The sequence below is a fragment of the Pecten maximus genome, chromosome 2, assembly GCF_902652985.1.
Source record: "Pecten maximus chromosome 2, xPecMax1.1, whole genome shotgun sequence".
In the NCBI taxonomy this organism is placed as follows: Eukaryota; Metazoa; Mollusca; class Bivalvia; order Pectinida; family Pectinidae; genus Pecten; species Pecten maximus.
The window spans coordinates 15,343,975-15,368,744 of record NC_047016.1 but is presented as its reverse complement, the minus strand read 5'-3'; the positions used below and the strand labels follow the sequence as shown (position 1 = coordinate 15,368,744).

At 33.1% G+C, this 24,770-nt stretch overlaps 2 protein-coding genes across 2 annotated transcripts; one reads left to right on the top strand and one right to left on the bottom strand.

Annotated features, from left to right (window-relative positions):
- Positions 1 to 1,851: 1,851 nt before the first annotated feature.
- Positions 1,852 to 13,880, top strand: LOC117319173 (WD repeat-containing protein 38-like). The gene is made up of 8 exons (XM_033874014.1): positions 1,852 to 2,686; positions 6,378 to 6,498; positions 7,609 to 7,725; positions 8,344 to 8,441; positions 10,633 to 10,713; positions 11,534 to 11,665; positions 12,136 to 12,333; positions 13,147 to 13,880. Exons 1-8 carry the CDS (start codon positions 2,621 to 2,623, stop codon positions 13,237 to 13,239), a joined length of 906 nt encoding a protein of 301 aa, XP_033729905.1. The 5' UTR covers positions 1,852 to 2,620; the 3' UTR covers positions 13,240 to 13,880.
- Positions 13,881 to 17,239: 3,359 nt separating this feature from the next.
- Positions 17,240 to 24,019, bottom strand: LOC117319162 (PR domain zinc finger protein 12-like). Its single transcript, XM_033874003.1, has 6 exons — positions 23,051 to 24,019; positions 20,857 to 21,038; positions 20,137 to 20,292; positions 19,634 to 19,748; positions 19,178 to 19,390; positions 17,240 to 18,908 (listed from the first exon to the last, which is right to left on the bottom strand). Exons 1-6 carry the CDS (start codon positions 23,148 to 23,150, stop codon positions 18,805 to 18,807), a joined length of 870 nt encoding a protein of 289 aa, XP_033729894.1. The 5' UTR covers positions 23,151 to 24,019; the 3' UTR covers positions 17,240 to 18,804.
- Positions 24,020 to 24,770: the final 751 nt, after the last annotated feature.

Below are 24,770 nucleotides of genomic sequence, written 5' to 3'. Positions count from 1 at the left end.
TTGTCGGAGAGGTAGTACCGTTGTCTACAGTTTCAATCATTTTGGGAGAGGTAGTACCGTAATCTACAGTTTCAATCATTTTCGGAGAGGTAGTACCGTAATTTACAGTTTCAATGATTGTCGGAGAGGTAGTACCGTAGTCTACAGTTTCAATCATTTTCGGAGAGGTAGTACCGTAATCTACAGTTTCAATCATTGCCGGAGAGGTAGTACCTTAGTCTACAGTTTCAATCATTATCGGAGAGGTAGTACAGTAGTCTACAGTTTCAATCATTGTCGGAGAGGTAGTATAGTAGTCTACAGTTTCAATCATTGTCGGAGAGATAGTATAGTAGTCTACAGTTTCAATCATTGTCGGAGAGGTAGTACCGCAGTCTACAGTTTCAATCATTGTCGGAGAGGTAGTGCCGTAGTCTACAGTTTCAATCATTGTCGGAGAGGTAGTACAGTAGTCTACAGTTTCAATCATTGTCGGAGAGGTAGTACCGTAGTCTACAGTTTCAATCATTGTCGGAGAGGTAGTACAGTAGTCTACAGTTTCAATGATTGTCGGAGAGGTTGTACAGTAGTCTACAGTTTCAATGATTGTCGGAGAGGTTGTACAGTAGTCTACAGTTTCAATCATTGTCGGAGAGGTACCGCAGTCTACAGTTTCAATCATTGTCGAAGAGGTAGTGCCGTAGTCTACAGTTTCAATCATTGTCGGAGAGGTAGTACAGTTGTCTACAGTTTCAATCATTGTCGGAGAGGTAGTACCGTAGTCTACAGTTTCAATCATTGTCGGAGAGGTAGTACCGTAGTCTACACTTTCAATCATTGTCGTTTCCGTTTCTGTGTTTTTATCACTGCTAGAGCTTAAGGTATTTTGGAACGATATGTTATCACAGTCAACATTTTTGAACACATACAGATACAATGGTTTTTATATATGTTGTAATGGAAACATACAGTAGCTCTTTAGAGCTATTTAAAAAAAAAAGACAAATAAAGGTGAAAAACAAGATATAGATATGATAATGTTTAATAAACTGGCATTAAACAAGGTAATACACATGAAAAATAAAAATGATATCACAGCATTAAGTAAGTATAACAGCTACATGAAGGTACATAAGGACAATCTATATATTAAAAAAAAAACTATAATAAAAATTGATGCAGCAAAAAAAAAAAAAGCCAAAAAAACCCCCAAAATTCATACTGTACACACAATTAAATACAGCTAAGAATCAATAAATTATTCAGTTATACATGAAAAATTAAAATTCGGTAAAAATGTCACCCCCGGTGTTCATTATAACCTGATAATAATCACCGGGGTGTCATTTTTACCGAATTTTAATCTGGCCCCTAAAAACGTCTGAAAATGTGCTCTACTAGGGGAGGTCCAAATACATCTGTATCTAATTCCCAAGTCCCTGTGGCTTAATGGTGCTTTCTTGTCAAAATTATGTTCAACATTTTTTTTAACAATCAGATAATTAAAATATTCTGGAGCTGATCATGACCTATTGAAATATTAGAGGCTTCTGACCTGAAACATATTTTATTGTCAGTGACATTGAGACAAAGGATTAGGCGTTAGTTTTATATTTATTGACTTAACAACGTATCGAACGTGTAAAAATGTGATATTTGTTTCTGCGTGAAATATCTATCACAGTTGAGTTAAAATAGTTTTCAATAAAACGCAGAGTTCTTTACATATATTACAGCATTCGGTTAAATGTAAAAAAAAATAGATTTTTTTTTTAAATCGAGCAATATTTCTTTTACGCGCACCTGGGTGTAGAGGGCGATAACTCTTTCAATTTTATTTGAAATCTCGCTAAAGACGAGACCTAACGTTTCCACCGTAAACAACATGGCTACTGTTCATCTCCGGGGCTCCACTCATCTCTTCTCCCTTCAAGCGGGGTTCTTCTATGAGACAATATTTTAAACTCTTCATTTTTTATATTTGTGTCGGAATATAAACACTATTTCCACACTGACATATTGTGTACGTGGATTTACAGACTAGAGAACGTAACCGCATTGGTACTAGTATATCGATACTGTAACACTGTTGATCTAATATCCAATATTGACATATTTATAATATATTGTCTGAAATTTTATTTTGTTTGCATATAAGTTTATCCGTCTGGAACCTATCATTCGCGGCTGTTAAAGCAGATAAATATGTGTGGTAGTTATTCGTTCTTATAAATGTCGATGGGATAGAAGATTTATATCAATAATATTGGGCCATGTGCAAAATTTATGACAAGGTTGATAACTAAAATTGGACGCCGCCCAAAGATAAGTCGCCAATTTGCATAAGAAATATTTGCAGTGACGTGAACAAGGTGCTGAATCCAGAATATATGACATTGCCAAGCTATTACCTGTGTCACCAAAAGGATTTATAATCCCTTTATATGTCAATAGGTACTGTTCTTGTCCATGTGTCCCCTACACTGTGTACATGTGTGACTAGGTAAACAATTATTTCCATAAAGTCCTCAACTGACATGAGACTCACTGGATATAACCAGTGTACATTGTTATCTGATCATGTCGAGTGAAGTTACAAATACTGTTTTTGTGGCACCATAAGTGTTGGCACGAACAAATCATGTTGCGAGGACCAAGGGATTTTTCTAGCCTGGATTTGAAGCAGTTTGGCGGTCACAAAGATGAGGTAAAGTATACATGCTTTACATATTTGTTACATATTTTATTGAAAACCATAGGGGATCAAATTAGTTCCCTTAAAATGTATTAATACCAAAGTTTGACATAGGTAAAAAAAGAAGGTGGAATACCACAGATGGTACAAATGAATCTAAGAACATATATAATAGGAAGGGAAGATAGCATATACCCCTGCCAGCACTTCGTATGATAGTGTCTTAGATAATGGTCGTCAGTGTATTTCATATGTATTTCAGTGTTATAAATGGTTGACATCATGTTTCATATGACAATGTCTTATAAATGGTGGACATCTTATTTCATATGACAATGTCTTATAAATGGTTGACATCTTATTTCATATGACAATGTCTTATAAACGGTTGACATCCTGTTTCATATGACAGCTAGTGTCTTATATAAACGGTTGACATCCTTTTTCATATGACAGTGTCTAATAAATGGTTGACATCATGTTTCGTATGACACTGTTTTTTATAAACGGTTGACATCCTTTTTTCATATGACAATGTCTTATAAATGGTTGACAACTTGACATCATGTTTCATATGACATTGTCTAATAAATGGTTGACATCATGTTTCGTATGACATTGTCTTTTATAAACAGTTGACATCCTTTTTCATATGACAGTCTTATATAAAGGGTTGACATCCTTTTTCATATGACACTGTCTTATGTAAACGGTTGACATCCTTTTTCATATGACAATGTCTTATAAATGGTTGAAAAATAACACTCAAACAAAGTTAATTCAAACAAAGGTAATTTCACATACAGAATATTGTATCAGTGATGAAGTCAATTGAATGCACTACTTAACTGAGCTTCTTCATTTAGCAATGTATTGTTAACAGCTAATAGGAAATGGGAGTGCTGAAGGCTGTCTGTAGACACCCAGAGGTGTATATCTGATATACAGGTGACAAATCAAACAGTCTAGTTCACCATTACTTGTGTGTATATATGCATTCAATTTACTGATGATTGAAATGGCCTTAATTTTATCTTCCATTGATCTTTGTGACAAAATATACTTCAAACAAAACATGTAACATTTTTTGAAACATGTTGAATCCAACACATGCTTACTTATCATTTACATAATCTTTTTTATGTCTGTACATTTGTGATGAATATCAAAATATCTACCCACAGGAACTTATCAAAATTAGATATACCTAATCATTAGTTAGTTTATACACTGTATAGTGATGTGATACGAAATAGTGTGTTCTTCAAACCTATATCTCAGACTCTTTTTTCCAGTTTTTATCAAGTAGCTGCTAAAACTTGTAAGTCGCAGTTAATCCGTATCATATTCAATAATTTTTTTTTTGTAACTAAATGTAAAAAGACTAAAATGGTTTAGATCAGACTGATTTAGCTATACATGCATTGGTTTGTGTGTCGACTTGTGACCCAATTATTATTGTTCATTGTTAAATAAACTAAAGGCATGAACTGGTAGTTTTAATAAAATTAGACCTAACTTAACAAGGCTTTGATATTGAGCCAAGGAAGTATATGACTAACATCAAATTACAAACCACCATGTTTGAACTGCAGTAATATCGACTTGTGTATATATACAATAACATTATAAAAAGGCTACACTTTGTGAACAATGAAACATTTGATAAAGACAATTGCTGATTTAGCTCAAATTTTGTTTTAAAGTTGTGAATATTATTCAAGGTTACAGTTTTAGATACTGTTGTACATATATTTACTTTAAAGCTTTTTATTTTGTTATTTCCTTTGATAAATTTCTTGAGGCTCTCCCATTGATTCTGAGGACAAAAACCTTAAGATTTAAACATATTGAATCTAACATAAACAGCAAAAGCCTCAAATGCTAATTTTACTACACGTGAAATGTGCATTTAGACAATATTTACATATTTGTTTTGTTTTATATGTTATCTCTATTCTGAGGGTGTGACAAAATAGATTGGAATTTGAATTTAAATCACACAATTAACTATCAACTGAAAAGAATAAAGTATTGATTAAGTGTGATCTATATGATTAATACAGGTACATGTATAGGAAAATCACAATAGAAAATCAGAGATATAGTTACAGGTAATGGCTTCCCAACCTCCTCTCTCTGGTATGCAATTATATAATGGTGTACAATATATCTACACATATTATACACTGTCCTATTGAAAGCTTGTTGTTATCTTTTTAGCCCACCATCATCAGATGGTGGGCTATTCAAATCGCCCTGTGTCCGTGGTCCGTCCGTCCGTCCCTCCGTCCGTAAACAATACTTGTTATCGCTATTTCTGAGAAAGTACTGAAGGGATCTTTCTCAAATTTCATATGTAGGTTCCCCTTGGTGCCTAGTTATGCATATTGTATTTTGAGACCAATCGGAAAACAACATGGCCGACAGGCAGCCATCTTGGATTTTGACAATTGAAGTTTGTTATCACTATTTCTGAGAAAGTACTGAAGGGATCTTTCTCAAATTTCATATGAAGGTTCCCCTTGGTGCCTAGTTATGCATATTGCGTTTTGAGACCAATCGGAAAACAACATGGCCGACAGGCAGCCATCTTGGATTTTGACAATTGAAGTTTGTTATCGCTATTTCTGAGAAAGTACTGAAGGGATCTTTCTCAAATTTCATATGAAGGTTCCCCTTGGTGCCTAGTTATGCATATTGCGTTTTGAGACCAATCGGAAAACAACATGGCCGACAGGCAGCCATCTTGGATTTTGACAATTGAAGTTTGTTATCGCTATTTCTGAGAAAGTACTGAAGGGATATTTCTCAAATTTCATATGTAGGTTTCCCTTGGTGCCTAGTTATGGATTTTGCGATTTGAGACCAATCAGAAAACAACATGGCCGACAGACCGCCATCTTGGATTTTGACAATTGAAGTTTGTTATCGCTATTTCTGAGAAAGTACTGAAGGGATCTTTATGAAATTTCATATATAAGTTTCCCTTGGTGCCTAGTCATGCATATTGCATTTTGAGACCAATCGGAAAACTTCATATGGGATTTCGACAATTGAAGTTTGTTATCGCTATTTCTGAGAAAGTACTGAAGGGATCTTTCTCAAATTTCATATGGAGGTTCCCCTTGGTGCCTAGTTATGCTTATTGCATTTTGAGATCAATTGGAAAACAATATGGCCGACAGACCGCCATCTTGGATTTTGACAATTGAAGTTTGTTATCTCTATTTCTCAAAGTACTGAATGGATCTTTCTCAAATTTCAAGTAGGTTCCCCTTTGTCCCTTGTATTGCATTTGTGGACCAGTCTGTCCTGAAAACAACCTGCAAACAAACAGCCATTATCGTTAAATCTCAAATTTCTTATATAGCTAGGATTCCCTTGATTGAAAAGTACTGGAGGGATGTCTCAATTTGCACAGATTAGTAAAATGAAGGGAAAAGTAGAGAAAAGATCAATCTGACATGGAACCTATGAAGATCATTCAATGGTGGGCGCCAAGATCCCTCTGGGATCTCTTGTTTTTATTAAGATTGATAATAGTTCCACATTTTATGTACATATATTCTACAGACATGTATATTTGATACAGTGTATATAAAAACAACATTGTATTGTATTGTGTAATTGCCTTTTAATGTATTGATTACCTAGTTAATTAAGGTTATTGAAAGTACAAATATTTGTAATTTTCTTCTAGGTAAACAGCGTAGCCTTCTCCTTGGACTTTCAGATAATGATAACTGGATGTGATGACCAGAGAGTGCGATTATTCAATGCTAAGACAGGATGTATGGTGTGCAAGGTCAAAGGTCATACAGGTACGTAATTCATTGAAACAGATATCTATATCATGTGAAATGTTAGGATTTCATTTTAAGCACCATTCATTAAATATTTTCTTATAATTGGTTTTTTAAACCGTCTCCACTAAATGCTCCATACTTTGCATTTAAATTTTACTGAGCTGGAACTGATTCAGTTCCTACAGGCTTTGGTACTATAAGTCCAACAGTGAACACCTGCCAGCTACATGTAGCTGTAGTGATACCAGTACATGCTTAATTCACTGTAATGAATTTGATAACCAGGATGACAAATGTTTATATGCTGGCTTATGTTTAATATTTCTAAAAAGATTTTATGTGGAAGTTGAAATCTGCTTCTTTCACTGAAAAGTTTAAGGTAATAAAAAGAATTAAGTCCTTATTAAGACTTCAAATTTAAAGGTTGAACATGTTTCCTAATTCATATACATGTAGATATAATATTTCATAACAAATTAAGACATTTCTAAATATGATCATAAAAATTAAATGACTTAAAATAAATTCGTAAATAACTAAATGAGTATATTATCCTGTAAATAAGATGTAAATGCTTTGTTAATGTTGTACTGTCAATATTTCCGAACTTATTCAATGTTTTGAACTTTATTTGTTGCCAAATTTAGAAACGTTTTCACTGTAAAAGTTAAGATATACAATAGAAATTAAAACAAAGCTAGTTACATATGTAGATTCTAGACTGTAAATAAAAGTGTGCCTTTCACTCACTTGGATATAGAGTACTTGCTCCATTGCAAAGTTACAGAAAGAAAAACTAAAAATCTCTTGAGATCTTTTCCTGTGAATATATATGTATGTGGGATATTGGTGAAAAGAAACATATAATTCTCAAATCAACATAAAACAATTAGGATAATACCTCATGTTCATATCTTACACTGACTGTATACATTTGTATATGTAATATATCAAAAATGAAGATATGATTTATGAATATGGTATACTGAATGTCAATTTTTATCCTGAATATTTCTGAATTTGTGAACATTATTGGCCAGTGATATGCTCAAATCAATGGATACACTATTGATAATATTATTTTAAAACAGCTGTGTGTATTAGTATGTAACTCCATTTGACCAGGTGCTATAAAAAGTGTGGCCATTAGTCCTGACAGTAGGACATTTGCCAGTGGATCTTACGATAAAACGGTCCGACTGTGGAAAACAAGGGATGCTGAGTTGCTTCATGTGTTGTTTGGTAAGTCATGTGTTGTTTGGTAAGTCCTGTGTTTTGTAATTAAGTCATATGTGTTTTTTGGTAAGTCATTTGTTGTTTGGTAAGTCATTTGTTGTTTGGTAAGTCATTTGTTGTTTGATAGTCATGTGTTAATTTATTAGTCATGTGTTGTTTGGTAAGTCATATATATGTTGTTTGATAAGTCACATATGTGTTGTTTTGTAAGTCATGTGTTGTTTTGTAAGTCATGTGTTGTTTGGTAAGTCATGTGTTGTTTGGTAAGTCATGTGTTGTTTGGTAAGCCATGTGTTGTTTGGTAAGTCATGTGTTGTTTGATAAGCCTACATCAGTATATGAGTATATGTTACATAAAAAACATTGTTTAATGTAGAAAAACTAACAGGAACCCAGTGGATCGTATATATAGATCTATTTATTTCCTTCATTAACTTGAAGACTATTTTTATGTGACAGTCATTGTTGATCAAAAGAGTGTATTAAATATATATATATTTTTTGTGAATTAAAAAAAAAACTACAGACAGTTAGAAGTGTTGCAGGTTCATCCTTGCAAGTGTTAATGTGATCAATCATGTGTTACAACAGTAAAGATATACATTTACAATGTTTGATTGACAGGACACACTAAGAGTGTAGAAGTGGTAGTATTCTCTCCGGACTCCTCCCAGGTCGCCTCTGGATCCTGGGATAGGAGTGCGATACTCTGGGACGTTGAGGTAGGTCTAAAAATAGTGGTTTTATTTCACACATTTGTGTAAGTCTTGTAATGGTGAAACCAGGAAGATATAGGTTTCCTCTCTTTCTGTTTATCTGATAAAAAATTAAATAAAATCATTGATATGAGAAGAATTTTCATATGTATAATGACTGATTTATTACTTACTGTATTTGTAACACAAATAATCATCATATGTTATTAACAAGACTTTATTATAACTTTTTATAAAATGGACAGCAGAACCAAACAGCATTTGTTGACTTTGATCCCAGTACAATTACTGTACAAATAGTAGCCTCTCAATGTTAAATGATTATTTGAATGTAATAAACCAAAAAAATGACAGATACTGCAAATACATTTATTTTGAAAAAGTGTTCAAGACAAGGGCAGATTTTGTTTTATTAAAAAAAAAAAAAAAAAACCTAAAAGAATACCAACATTAAAATGAAACCATTGGCTATAACTCAAAATTGAGGAAACAAATTAAGGAAAAAAATACAGACAAAAATATAGATTTGTATGGAAACTCCTAAAAAATATGAGGGGAATAAAACCAGGTGTTCCGGAAGGGTAATTGTCTTATGCTTCATCAACCATAACCGCCATGAAAATATAGGTTATGTCACATTCTTAAAATGAGAACTTGTCTAGGGTGGTGACAACAGAATCACTATTTATATCAACAAGGATGATAACTAGTATAGGGTGGTGACAACAGGATCACTATTTATATCAACAAGGATGATAACTAGTCTAGAGTGGTGACAACAGGATCACTATTTATATCAACAAGGATGATAACTAGTCTAGAGTGGTGACAACAGGATCACTATTTATATCAACAAGGATGATAACTAGTCTAGGGTGGTGACAACAGGATCACTGTTTATATCAACTAGGATGATAACTAGTCTAGGGTGGTGACAACAGAATCACTGTTTATATCAACAAGCATAACTAGTCTAGGGTGGTGACAACAGGATCACTATTTATATCAACAAGGATGATAACTTGTCTAGGGTGGTGACAACAGGATCACTATTTATATCAACGAGGATGATAACTAGTCTAGGGTGGTGACAACAGGATCACTATTTATATCAACAAGGATGATAACTAGTCTAGGGTGGTGACAACAGAATCACTATTTATATCAACAAGCATAACTAGTCTAGGGTGGTGACAACAGAATCACTGTTTATATCAACAAGCATAACTAGTCTAGGGTGGTGACAACAGAATCACTATTCATATCAACAAGCGTGATAACTAGTCTAGGGTGGTGACAACAGAATCACTATTTATATCAACAAGGATGATAACTAGTCTAGGGTGGTGACAACAGGATCACTATTTATATCAACAAGGATGATAACTAGTCTAGGGTGGTGACAACAGGATCACTATTTATATCAACAAGGATGATAACTAGTCTAGGGTGGTGACAACAGGATCACTATTTATATCAACAAGGATGATAACTAGCCTAGGGTGGTGACAACAGGATCACTATTCATATCAACAAGGATGATAACTAGTCTAGGGTGGTGACAACAGGATCACTATTTATATCAACAAGGATGATAACTAGCCTAGGGTGGTGACAACAGGATCACTATTTATATCAACAAGGATGATAACTAGTCTAGGGTGGTGACAACAGGATCACTATTTATATCAACAAGCATGATAACTAGTCTAGGGTGGTGACAACAGAATCGCTATTTATATCAACTAGGATGATAACTAGTCTAGGGTGGTGACAACAGAATCACTATTTATATCAACAAGCATGATAACTAGTCTAGGGTGGTGACAACAGGATCACTATTTATATCAACAAGCATGATAACTAGTCTAGGGTGGTGACAACAGAATCACTATTTATATCAACAAGGATGATAACTAGTCTAGAGTGGTGACAACAGAATCACTATTTATATCAACAAGGATGATAACTAGTCTAGGGTGGTGACAACAGAATCACTATTTATATCAACAAGCATAACTAGTCTAGGGTGGTGACAACAGAATCACTATTCATATCAACAAGCATGGTAACTAGTCTAGGGTGGTGACAACAGGATCACTATTTATATCAACAAGGATCAAACATGATCTGATTTCATATTGCACAAGGAAATGATTTGTCCAGATATATAATAGTTTTACCATTAAATTTACAGAAAGGATTTCCTGTAAGGATATTTGCTGGCCATGAGAGCTTAGTGCAATCAATTGCATTCTCACAGAATGGTAAATGGCTGGTAAGTTTTATCTTAAACCCATATAGTGTGCACCTGTGTAATTTGCACCTACTGGTCAGGTACTAATTGGAACTGAAAAATATACTTATATGGGACTATATACATAAAATGTATGTATGCAGGTGTCCATTCTTGATAAATAATAAAATCAGTAAACAGTGTTCTTTTCAAATATACACATGTAGATCTGTCTGGCATGCCCAGGCTTGAATATACATGTACCAGGATATTTGAGGCAAAGTTTTGAGATAGAGTATATTCCATTTTTGGGCAGCAAACCGTATGTTGTTCCAGTGTGTATCTAACACATTTACCTGTGAGTCAATCTGTAAACTTTCCCCTAAGTACAGATTTGATAGGGGGTAAATTGACACAATTAAACCAGAGTTAGCAACACATGTACTTGTTGTTTGCATCATTTTATTATTTGACATGTTTAACACTAATAAATTGTTGATGCATGTCCATCTTTTTGAAAATAGTAGACATTAATAACTGATATTTCTTTCCTTAAAAACCCCTGAAAACATCTCTACTTATGTAACCTAGGCACCCCCAAATTCAACCTTTATTTCAGCACCAAAGACTACTGGGAAGTCTTAACACTCATTGAAAAATATAAATAGTGGATGACAGACTCTTTCTGAATAGAAACATTAGTTTATTTATCTGAATTTTAAGCATAGTTCACAACAGCAATTTCTTTAAATTTTGTTATTATTAAACCGTTTTATCAATATTATAGAACAGTTTAATAACAGATGATTTTAATGATGATGTTTTTACTGTCTTTATTTCTATGTAACAATTTTATGTTTAGGCAACAGGGTCGTGGGATTTTACTGTTCGAGTGTGGACTTTGTCTGACTCTGATGGAACAGAGGATGTCAAGGTGTTGAAAGGTCACCATGGTAACGTGCATGCTGTGGCATTCTCCAAAGATGGCATGCTGGTATGTCACTCAATCCAAGTATTGTATTAAAGTTTAATGCTGACACAGAATATATGATGCAGTTTCTATAATTAGATGAGACATATTGGAAAAACATCAAGTCATGTTAATTAACTATTTTTGTATGTAATTCAAATTAACATTTTTCTTTCTCCAGAGAATTTTTCTGTTTGTAAATTACTCAGTATTTATAATAGGAAACATTTCATCACAATTATAATTTTTATTTTTTGAGGATTTTTGAGTATTTAGTGCCAGTTTTTCCATCTGTAAATTGTAAATTGAAGAATACAATTATGGTACAGTTCAGACCCGTTCATAAATCCACTAAGTTGGAGAGATCAAAAACAATCTTAAGACAGGTGATGTTTATAACCAGGTAATAGTTGTAGTCTTTAACAGATTTTATTTTAACTATAGTGCCTAAGTAGTAATGAAATAAACAGTGACATGACAATTTCCCTCTCCAGGCATCTGGCTCCTGGGATAAGACTGTACGTATGTGGAACCCTCACAGTGGTAAAGACATACACGTGTGTGAAGGACATAATGGCTGGGTCCAAGCCATCTCGTTCTCCAACGACGGTCTGTATGTTGCCAGTGCCAGCGATGATGACACTGTCCGTATCTGGGACGTTTACAGTGGAAAGTGCATTAAAACACTTGAGGTAAGGGACATCACAGGTTGAACATTTACATCATACATTCAGCAGAAAAGTATAAAAGACTGAATTATGTCATTCATTCAGCTGAAAAGTATCACAGAGGACTGTATATATTAAATTAAATCATACAAAATGTAGATTCAACAGGGAAGCATCACAGACTATATATTTCATAATACATTCTGCAGAAAATAATCAGATACTACATATGTATATATTACATCATACATTCCGCAGAAAATAATCACAGACTACATATTACATCATACATTCCACAGAAAAGCATCAGATACTATATATTACATCATACATTCCACAGAAAAGCATCACATACTATATATTACATCATACATTCCACAGACAAATTAGCATCACAGACTGTATATATTACATCATACATTCCGCAGAAAAGCATCACAGACTGTATTACATCATACATTCCGCAGAAAAGCATCAGGCTGTATATATTACATCATACATTCCACAAGAAAGCTTCACAGACTGTATATTACATCATACATTCCACAGAAATAGAAACATCTGATACATTTCAGTTATCCTGTATGTAATTAACAATTCCAATCCTTATTGATATATATCGTGATTGTATAAGTTAGTTTAATTGTCCTTGTTATAAAAGGAAAGGACGGGCTAATTAAGCATTAAGTGTTATGCAATATTGTATTCCGATAAGTTTAATATTTTTTAAAACAGCTTTTCTTGTTTTTAACAATATAATTTCTGTATCTCCTTAAGGTGACATTGTCCAGGACTTTGATGACATACATTTATTAACAGCCTCGTTTATATTTACAGGGCAAGACAGATGTGGCACATCAGTGTGCCTTCACACCAGGGGGAGCCCTGGTAGCGTCTGGTGCTGCATCAGTAACATTATCTCTGACATGATATTTCCTGTTCTTTTTCTCTGAAATAGTTCTCTGTCTGAAGAATAAGTGACACATGTCCATGTATGTTGTTAACTTGTATGTTTCTAGACACTCGTTTATAAAATACGTTACATTTTTGGTATTTTTATTAGACGACAACATGTGAACTGATTGCTGCAATATTTTATTTGAAATTGAAATAAGAAACTATATCTGATCATGATGATGATCCAAAGAAAAATAAATACTGATAATATTACCTTTCCACTTCTATCAGATAATTTTATTATGTACCTTTTACTGTACACCAGCATTATGGAGTGATTGAACAGAGAGGAGGGGGTATAGTGGGAGGGGAGGGGAATAATGTTTGTATTGTTTAAGTTGTAGTACGAGTACATTGTATTACCATAAAACTAAAACTTTGAAAGGAAAATGAATGATTTAGAATTAGATTGTGTCACTGTGTGTGCCAAACTGTAACATACATAAATTCTCTATATGGATGTCTACACGTCCAGTGATCATAGACCTGTTCTAGGAAATGGTGCTTCTATACTCTTCCGCCTACACAGGCAATATTCCTTCACGTGAAATTCACGTGAAATTCATGTGAAATTCATGTGAAATTAACATGAAATTCACGTAATTTCACGTGAATTTTTTTCACGTGAAATTCACATGATTTTTTTCATGTGAATTTCACGTGAATATTTTTTTCACATGAAATTCACATGAAAAAAATTACCTGAAATTCACACGAATTTCATGTGAATTTCACGTGAAATATTTCATGTGAATTTCACTTTTTGCCCTTTTCACGTGGAATTCATGTTAAAATTTTCATGTGAATTTCACGTGAAGGAATATTGCCTGTGTAATTAACCAACACACCAAAAAGCCATCGTGTTATACAGAGTTCAGTAATCCAAACCTCCTTAAACCTGTGAAGATTACTGAGATACTGTTGTTTTCAGTATAACACATTTGGGCCAAGTCCATGTCTGGACACTAAAGCCTTTTCACGTGATTTATCATGATTATGAAATGACGCATTCTTAAACAAAACTATCTGTTAGAGGTGCCAACATCTGGGTTTAAATTTTGTTTTTAGATTTGTTTAAGAAATAAAGCACAATAATACGTTTTGATCAAGTGCTAAAAACCTTGCCAACAATATAAAATTTTGGGGCCTGTTTTCATGGCTTCATAAAGTTTCATGTATTTTTATGTATTTTTGCTGCTTGTGGTTTTATAAGAAATCGAGAAAAAAATCAATTGTAACACGATTATATGATTGAAAATATTTTGTTTTTATGTGTAATAAGTTGAATCTGTAATAGACTACTAAGTATATGTTCTTTAACTGCGCCAAAATAAATGTATTGTGTTGAAATCCTTACTGGGTGAGGGGATGTGTGTTTCAATGATAGAGTATAGTGTTGCCAGGTTTTATAGATCAGAGACATTTATTGCTACAAAGTATGCTATTTAGTTCCCTGTTATAGCTATTTGCAGATTTCTTTTCAGAGTTTTGAATGAACTTCTTACATATGTCGATTATATTCCAATGATTTCAGTTCAATGGGTTAAGGGACTTTGAAGTTTTTGATGATCTATATTGCTGTCTTTTCTGATATATATTTCCCTATGACTCGCACCAGAGACCTACTTTAAATAGGTGTCTGTTCACGCGGTGTAGTATACCTAGTCAGTTGTTACAGTTCGTAGTATTCTTATCTAATCATATAATTTATTTCATTGGAGTTTTGATAACATTTTTTCCTCATTTTTGTACATCAACATAACAAATATTTACAGTAGGAAACCTGAAAACAGAATCTTGCAGAAATTTACAAATCAGTTGTCTAAGAATATGTGCTATTTTTCTCTATTAATGATAATGTAATTGGTATTACAGCATATAATGAAAATGTGGATTATTTTAAAGGAAATTAATGATAAACAGTGAGTACCATACTCATTTACTAGATTAAAATTTTAATTTATATTTGGAAACTTATTCGTCAATGATTTACCATTATTGAATCCATATTAGTGTAATTGTTCTTTTCCTTGAGAGGATGGAATCGTAAATTTGTTTCGAAGATAAAGCTTGTTAATGTAACGGTTTACATGTACATCGTTCTGTGTTCATCCCATTTATAAATTTTCGATGTCCCTGACTTATAAAGAAATACTGCTATTGTTAACCGTGTCATGTCACATATAGCTACAACACGCCAATGACACACGGTAACTTTGATGTATGTATGTGAAAGGACGGCCTCTCCTAATTAAGTATTTAATGATCACGTTAATTTGTGATATGTTTGATATCGTACATACTAAGGTCAGGATCACCTGTCTATTGACTTGGGTTTCCTGGGGTATTCCGGTTTGTCCCCTCAGTAAGACCCCTCGTGTGCTTCCATCCGGGCCAACAAGAGTGATTAATATAAGTTGTGATCCAACTTGTTTCGCAATTCTTAAATAAAGCGATAGTTTATACCGATCTACACGCAGTAAAAATAATTATCATTCAAAATCATTTTAAATATATGAAATCGCTTTCGAATATATCTATAGTACTGACTTTTCTGAGATAATTTCATTATCTCTCAAATGATATTAAAAAGGGAATTGTGTTGTTTTGTTAGATAAGTTTTTGATTGAACAGAGCTTGCTGCTTGTTAGGTGGCTTTTAATGAGAAAACACAATATGTTATTATATTTACGAAGAAGTGGAAAAAAGGGAAATATGATTTGCATATCAATAAACAGAAGATAAGCAATATTTGCGAGAAAAAAATGATATACGTTAAAATATCTTTTTGAGCTTTGACGACAATTTGTTTAAGCAATACAGCTATATTTTGTTTGTAAATAAGCGGTCAATTTATTAATCCATGTCGGTATGAATACTGCTCAACTTGTTTGCATTGTCCTCACATTGGTATTGCGTTCGATAAACGTTCTTGGCGAGACCGTCGATTTTTAGTTTTCTTATTTTGTACATGTATCTGCACTCACTTCAAGTCTAGTCATTGGCACGTTGTTTGTTTTCCATGTCTTTTCTCCTGTATTAAGAATATATATATAATTTTATTTGCTATTGTAGAAAGTTCAATTTATAATTAATTCATCATTTGTCAAAACCCTATTGCAGAGATTGCTCAGTTTTTTCTAGGTTGATAAATGTACGGGAAATATAGGTATCTTTTCTTATTTGATACTTTTTTTTTCTGCCGGAATTATTTTTGACGTTATTTTGAATTTGTATGAGTCGTTATGTGCACCTAATATCAGTATATTTAGATTATGAATTGTTTTAGTTGCATAGATTTATATGTGAGGCTTTGAATCATATTAAGCCTTTCGTCTAACACACACTTAATAATATTTCATTTGACATTTAGTGGTTAAACACAATTGTAATATTTCATAACGATAATCAAAATTGATCCCATGTCGATAATTGGTATTTGTTTTAAACCCTTGCCAAAAGCATATAAAATCCTATTAAGCATATCATAAGTGGCAAGGTAGCGATAGGTGAAGTCAATACTTTTAACTAGGTAATTGTGGTACGGAAATGAACGGTTTTGTTTTAAGAGTTCTTGTTTTTAGAAATTCTATATTATGAATAAACAAAAACCTTGAAAAAGGCAAGTATTTTGAATCAAAGTAAAAACTGATTCTCGGTTTGTACCATTGAGTTCTATGTTGAGATGCTTACCTCACAGTAATAAGGGAGGAGTAACCATTCTTATTGGAAATACATTGATGCTGTTTTTAAATAGAAGTAAAGAAAAATATTTGGCTTACAATAATGATCATGATATACTTTTTATTATACCATACCACCATGCTATATATATATTTTCATAATCTATTTATTTCCAAATAAACATGTTTCAATTCTCAAAGATTTAGTTATTGTTTTCACTGGGATACCAATTTCGATGCTGTCACCTATTCGGAATGGTGATATCATTTACTTAAAAAAAAGGAAAAAATATCATATTTGAAAAAAATAGTACGGACAGACAATGCCATATAAACATGGCCTTTTGATGAGGTCGGTTCATGATTATATCGACCCAAGAAAAATACATTAACTGATGACGAATTTTCAAGAATCATTTATGATTAACATCGAATACTAAATATAAACATTTTTTACACTGTCAAAGACGTCTGCAGGTAATTTCAATCAAAAATAAATACTTTAACGAATATTTTGTGAGCAAGGTTGTTTATATCATTACATTAACAATTGTGCCTTTACAGAAAAGAGTGTTGGCTTTTCTTAATCTAGCTATTTATTGACACGTGTACTGTATCCACGAGGATTTGTATATGGTATACATAAGGATAAATTTGGTAACCTTAGATGTAAAACAGTTATTAGATATGTCAACAACAACATACATCTTTTGTATATTGTGAATTGTTACATCTTAAAAAATGAATGATCAAAGTTCACCGATGTTCAGCAAGCATATTTCATGACGGGTTTAGCTTTTTGATGTAACTGAAATAAGGAATTCCGTAAAATCACAATCTAAATATATATTGTTGTTAATTGGGGGTTACATTAATAAAGAAGATTGGATTCAAGTTGCATCGTAATTTATTACAAAACATGTACAATTGAAAACAAAATTAAATAACAATTCATCGTAAAACATACTTAATATGCAAACATATATATATATATATATTTCTCTGCAGGCTTGAGCATTGTCTCTTAAAATGCAGACTTGTATAATGTTCTTTGGTGATCGATATATTCGATTTACATTTTGTATTAAGATAGCTATAACACAGTAAACCTGGTCCAGTTTGACAGTAGTATAAGATGACAATGACACAGCACATGGTCCAATACTTAATTAAATGCCAAATATACGCGAAATTGATCCTTTAATGAAAATACAGACGTAAGTACTGCATTATCATATATGATTTCACAACCGAGTTGTACACAACGAAGAAATGTGCTGCCTTTGAATCTAGTACTGCTGAAGCACTAACATATGTGTACACTATCGTGTTGGTATACCGGCTGTCTTACCTTGAGAATCTTCAAAATAACACTACCCAGAAATACCACACAGTGTCAAGATTGGTGTACATCAAATCCTAATACAAATGTATATTGTTTATGTAACAATCCTTCGGGTGAAGCGGCACAAAAAGGCTGTAAGATATATTTGTTCACTTGGTCTCCTACAAAGCTAGTGGGTGCTTTGTCAGTTGCTCTGCTATATTCCAATACTTTGGGGTAATATATGTACATTACATTTGGTCTTTTTGGGAAAATCGACCGAAGAACCAAACCTTATGTCATGAAATCATATTTGTTTTCTCGAAGGTTTGAAATTCTTTCGAGTGTGATTGATTTCACATGTTTATATATTATGTACATATGTTTGTTTGCACTCACAATTCATTATTCAGACACATAGCTTTCCTGCACAATATGCATTTAAATAAATGTCCACTTATCGAACATGGTATCGTTTATATTGCATATAGATTTGTCGATTTTGACCATGGTGAATCCCAAGTCGATGCTTTATGATGTGTTTGGCCTGTGTCTTGCGCTCCGTTGGTGCGCACGTAGACCGGCCAACTGGGAGTAGGAATTCGTACATATCTGACATCGGTATGGCTTCTCACCTGTAAATATAGAATTCAAAATAGCGATGTTTACTACGCGTGTTTACGTAAATATGATATTAATTATGCTATAAATTTATTAGGCGCATTCAAAATTTAGCGCATAACTCAACTTGAACAGATTGGCGCACTGATGAACTGGCGCACCCACAATAGTTCTCGTAGAAAACAATAGTATTTTAGCTTTATGCATAAATAAATAAAATTATCACATTATCAATTTGAATGTCACAGAACAACATCAAAATTTAATTCAATCGTTTACAAACCTGTATGTAATCGAACATGATTCCGTAGAGTCGATGATTGACTGAAACGTCTGTTACAAAATCTGCAAGTGAATGGTTTTTCGAGAGTGTGAATGCGCATGTGTGACCGAAGATTACTTCTAGAATTAAATCCACGTCTGCATAGTACACAGCGAAGTTTTCCTGTCGTGGTGTCACTTTCTTCTCCCTCAGATCGTCTCTCTAGCTCCACCACTAAAATGAGATACACGTTTGTAACTTTTAAATATTTGTCTTGCAATTTGACGGTCATGGATTAGCTCAGATTTGAATGCAGTATATTTTTGAATTAACGACTGCGTGTTTTTGCACAAGTTTATACATGGCCAATCAGCTTTTATTGATGTAGATGATTCATACAGAAATATAATTATCAAAGTATTTACACCTCTTGATCTAAATAATTATTACGACATTGATTTACTAAAAGAAGCTTACATTTGTTGTTGCCTTTCATGCTACTGATCTCCTCCATATCTGGGTCTGGTATACCCATATAGAGGTTCTGTGACCGACCGTACCAAACCAGAAGCTCCTCCTCTGGTTCAATGTCCTACAAAACACAAATAAGGTTACGTGTCGTTCACTGTTTACATACTCGATACATATTTTGATTGATGAACTTTTCATTTATATAATGTATATTTTTGCTTCCGAACTGAAGTCAAGTTGTCACGAATATTAACAAAGTAAAAGTAAACGAGGAATGCAAATAGTTATCGATTAGCCATTCGTGGACTTTGACTCTCGAAAATGTCACTGAAAGAATATTAAGTGAAATGTTAAGGTTAGAGTCTGTTTATACCGCAAAGATGTTGGAAAAATGGAAGAATGAAAAACCTGCTAGCTTAAAGAAAATCTAATATTTGATATATCGGTTCGGTATCGTTATGGAAGGTTCATTATGTATAGTGATAATGTGTACACTTTTGTATACATACTCGTAAAGCTCGGTAATATATGTCCTTTCCGGCTTGGACTACCTCTAGGTTCTGTTCGAGTTCTGATCGGGCACACTGGACAAAGGTCAGCCAGCTGGCAGGATTCCTAGTTCCACCGTCCAGGAAGTACAACACACGCCCGTCCTTGTCAAATACCTGTTAATGTCAGTATGCTGATGGAATAATTGTTCATACTAAGATTATAAAAAAAACATCTTTAATGAAATATTGTTGACACATTACCTGATGGCCCGATAAGCAGATAAATACTATAGTTAAGACAATGAGTAGGTGTGAACCGATTGATGAATATTGTAAACCAATAATTACATATGTTGTTTTTTTACCCTCCAAACATTTGAGCTGCTTTTTTCATCCTTTGAATTAAAGTGGATGGATGATTAATTGCATCCAGAACAAATTCAATCGCGAGCCTCCCCTATGTTTTGTGTGTAACTTTGGTCTGCTAGGCGGTCATTTTTAGGATGCTGCCATTACTTTTTCATTAGTTGAAGTTAGTTATGTATGTTTTTGTACCATATGTGCCATTTTATGCATATTTTTTTTTTAAATAAAAAGCAGCGCAAATGTTGTCGACGATGAAGCAACTTTAAGAATAAGCTAGGGAATGAGCGAAGTGTTACTACATGTTAACATCATATCTTTCGACTACGTTTAGAAGTAAACATAAAAGGTAGAATATATGTAGGAATGCCTTACCTCCCATGTTTTTGTGTTATCTCCTAAACCGTCGAGATCCCCATGATGTAATATCGTCCCCACATATGGTCCCATCTCTGTTCCAGGTTTAATCTGCGATGTGGCGAACACTCCAAACCCCGCTCCTGGTAGGGTTGAACGAGCAATAGCTACTTGGTGTGGGAGTGGTAGGTAAGGAGGATCTGTGGGTATAACACATTTGAATTATCGGTTACGGTTATTTTCAAATAATGAAATTGATATCAGTTGTTGATATTATTTTAAAATACACATATTTAATTGTTTATGCATTTATGTCTAAATTTTACTAAATCAATTTGCGTCACATCTAGAAAATAATGTCTTCGTAAAGTACTTATGCATACTATATAACATATTCTACGAAGCCATTAATCATTCTCTAGGCAAAATGCAAATTTATTTGGTAATATGTTAAGCCATGTTTTACATATTTCGTATCAATACGGTTGGTAAGTACATGGTTATTTCTGTTAAATCAAAAAAAAAAAAAAAAAAAAAAACATTAATTAGGAACATTGAAATTAATGGCTTAAGGGCGGAAAATGAATAAAATTAGGAAAACAGACCATATGATCTTGATAGTAATTTCCCCCTTTTAACTGTGGTTTGTATAAAAAAACGATTTCCTTTCGTATAATAATTAGTCTGTCTACTGCTACAAGGCGACGGAACTTGCCGACATATGCCGAACACTACTGCAATGCGGGTTCCCTATTCATACATCTGTTCACCCGACAAACGTCTTGTTCTGAAAGTCATGAATTTTAATGTTCTCGCCAATGCACTTAAATCGTAGGGGAGAGAGGTGAGGGTATGGCTTTGAAAACACATGATGTATGACCGTTGATATGTTATCACATTGGCTTATTTGACATGTAAAGATGCCACCCCTCGTCATATCACTATCGTGACGGGTGATTAACTGAGCGTGACGAGCACTATACAACATAAGGGGAGTCATGTTTGATCGTAAAGTCATTGTTGTCTCCTACACATACACACATAACCTAGTAAAGTATCAGTTAAATGAGATTCCACAGCTGTAATATAAAACGGACAAATGTATCGTTTGTGTACTTGAGTACGTTTTCTCCTTCTCTTTTTTCTCTTAAGCGTAAATAAAAATCCTATGTCTTGTTTACAGCTATATCGATAGAAATAACTAACCTTTCAAATATTGCAAATTCCATGAATAAAGAACTGAATGTGAAACACGATTACACCCCTAACTATTTATATTTAGAGTGTGTGATAATCCTATCCTCCTAGTCGCATTTGGTCTCCAAGAAAAAGAGAAGGACCAGGAAGCTTTACGATACCGTTATCTTATTAGATGTGTACAACAATTCAAAATAAAACGTTCATGATGGCATGTTGTCGTCATTGGCTTATTATAATTGATTTATCAAATGATGTCTTTTCTATGATAATGTCGATTACATATATATCGTTTAAGGTTTTTTTGATATATATATATTACGGAATTTCGTAATTGTAAGCGTGCTAAATGTAGCTTTTAACGCTATCTTTAAACGTTTCAATGACAGTAACGTTTCGGAGTTAACAGTAAGTTAAACTTTGACCTTAAGATAATGACTATTTATATATGAATATGAATATATTGTTGTTTATAGGGATAATTTGTTAGGCGAAGATTTTAATATTTTTGTTGAACCTTGTGATCCATTTCATGTCAAAACATAAATAATTTCATGTTATAAGCTACTGCTATTAACGTAACGATAAATTGAGTTTTTGTAAGATGAATATTCAATATAAGGCTAAGCAAAACAATCGGTTTTGTAGTAGTAATTATTGTGTTTTCATAAAAAGTGTAACTGCAAATCCCAATACATGTAACTTGTAGCCGTTGTAAATATATTTGTTTTAGTCTAATCTGAGAATTCTTATACAGTTGTAATATTTTAGAGAAAAGAATTGTATATCAATTTTTAACATCTATACAACGAAAAGGTCTTTTGAATAGTGAAAAGGTCTAATATTTAAAATAAATAAGTTGTATATTTGAAATATTAAAAACATATTCTGAATAATACTCATATGTTTACATTGATTACATTACAAATAATCAAAATACGAAAATCAATCCTAAAATCATATTCATTTGAAAATAATATCTATTTGTCCAGTGAACTATATTATACCTACTTACACAAAACATCCTTATGGCCGTTTCCACTGCTCAGGTGTTGTCCATACAGAACAAACCTCAGATCGTTCTCTGTGAAGGTGAATATGGTGCTGTTTTCCATGATATATGGACGCTGTCCTCCTCCGTGTTCTTGTGTTGGAAGATTTGATATGAACTAAGAACAAACTGTACCTCAACAATATTTATTTTGAAAAAAATACAAACTACCCGGATGCCAGAATCTGTCGATCCTTTTAGAAGGAGTGATCGTCTGATCTGATTGGTTATTAGTTTGAGATAATGGGAGGGCCCCACAAATACATCTACCCGCATGTCGACATCGTCGCCACAAAAACAACGCTGAGTTGATTTTTTTTTTATATCGGATTGTAATGAGACCGATCCATTGTTATAAAATGGTTCGTTGTTGAGTTTTGCTGTACATTTATTAAGCGTGTTCTGGTAGTGAATAGTTACGTAATATGTATATCTGTTCTTGTCACAAGTTTACTTTATTGATAAATACTTATTCAAATATGTATCAATTATCAGAATTATGTGGCGCAGTTTTTTATACCTCAAATTTTAATTGGCTGTGGTTAAATATAAAATGTCATCTCCAATATCGAACCACATAGGTAAGAGATCGACAGAAAATGCGTCATACATGCAAGTGCGTGTGCACTTTTAAGGAATGTGTTTTTGTGTACAATGCATAAGTGATGTGTATTAGATGTGTAGCTAGAATGTGTCGTGTATTAGTTTTTAATTAGTTTTAATTAAGCGTATTTAAAGATGTATATATATATTGTGTGCATTGTTTATGAACCCTAATTTGTAGTATATATATCCTAATGTAGCAACATTCTTCTTACTCTTAGATCTCTAGATCTGTCTTTCTACCTGTCATTCTTTTTAGCTTTTCTTTATTTATAATCATTATAAGTATAACGTGTCGCTTTCACAATCTTTGTAATATATTTTTGTGGAGAGGGCTTTTATAAGTTAATAAAAACTTGTGCCCAATCCAATTGTGTCTAAAAAATGAAATACGTTTAAATCAAACTATTTAAAGATTTTATTAAATTTTCTGGTATTGTTCAATCGATAAATTAAACACAAAATTTTATGGCATCAAATAAAATCGTGTTTGAAAATTGTATAATTTTTATTTTTATTTAAATGAAATATCACTATGTTTTATTGTAAACAGGTGATTATAAGAGGATGCTAATTTGTGAAAAAAACCTTTACTTTACCACATTGATAAAATGAAATGAAATGAAATGAAATAATGGTAGAAGGTTAAAAACAAATAATAATCAATAAACGAGCGACATGACTGTAACTGTGAGTATAAATAGGAATCTGGATATAAAATGTATTGATGAAATATTATCATTTGACAGAATGTCCCCAAACGGAGGAAAATAACTGTCTTCTTAGTTGACCCGGGCCATTTGTTATTTGGAAATGGTTATCTTTTGTGGAGCCTTTTGGGAGATCCCTGATCATTATCTGATATTTATTCATATCCTCAGAGAATTTATTTTTAAATATGTAATGGCATATGGTTACACTCCTATCCCGCATCTTATTGTATTTAATGAATTTTTATCAATTTCTGCAAATAGGCTTCCCCGGACAACTTGCGGGTGTATTGAATTGACACATTATATTAAAATGTTTTTTCACAGCTCGGTGTATTCATTAAGGACAAACATAGCTATAAATTCGCCAG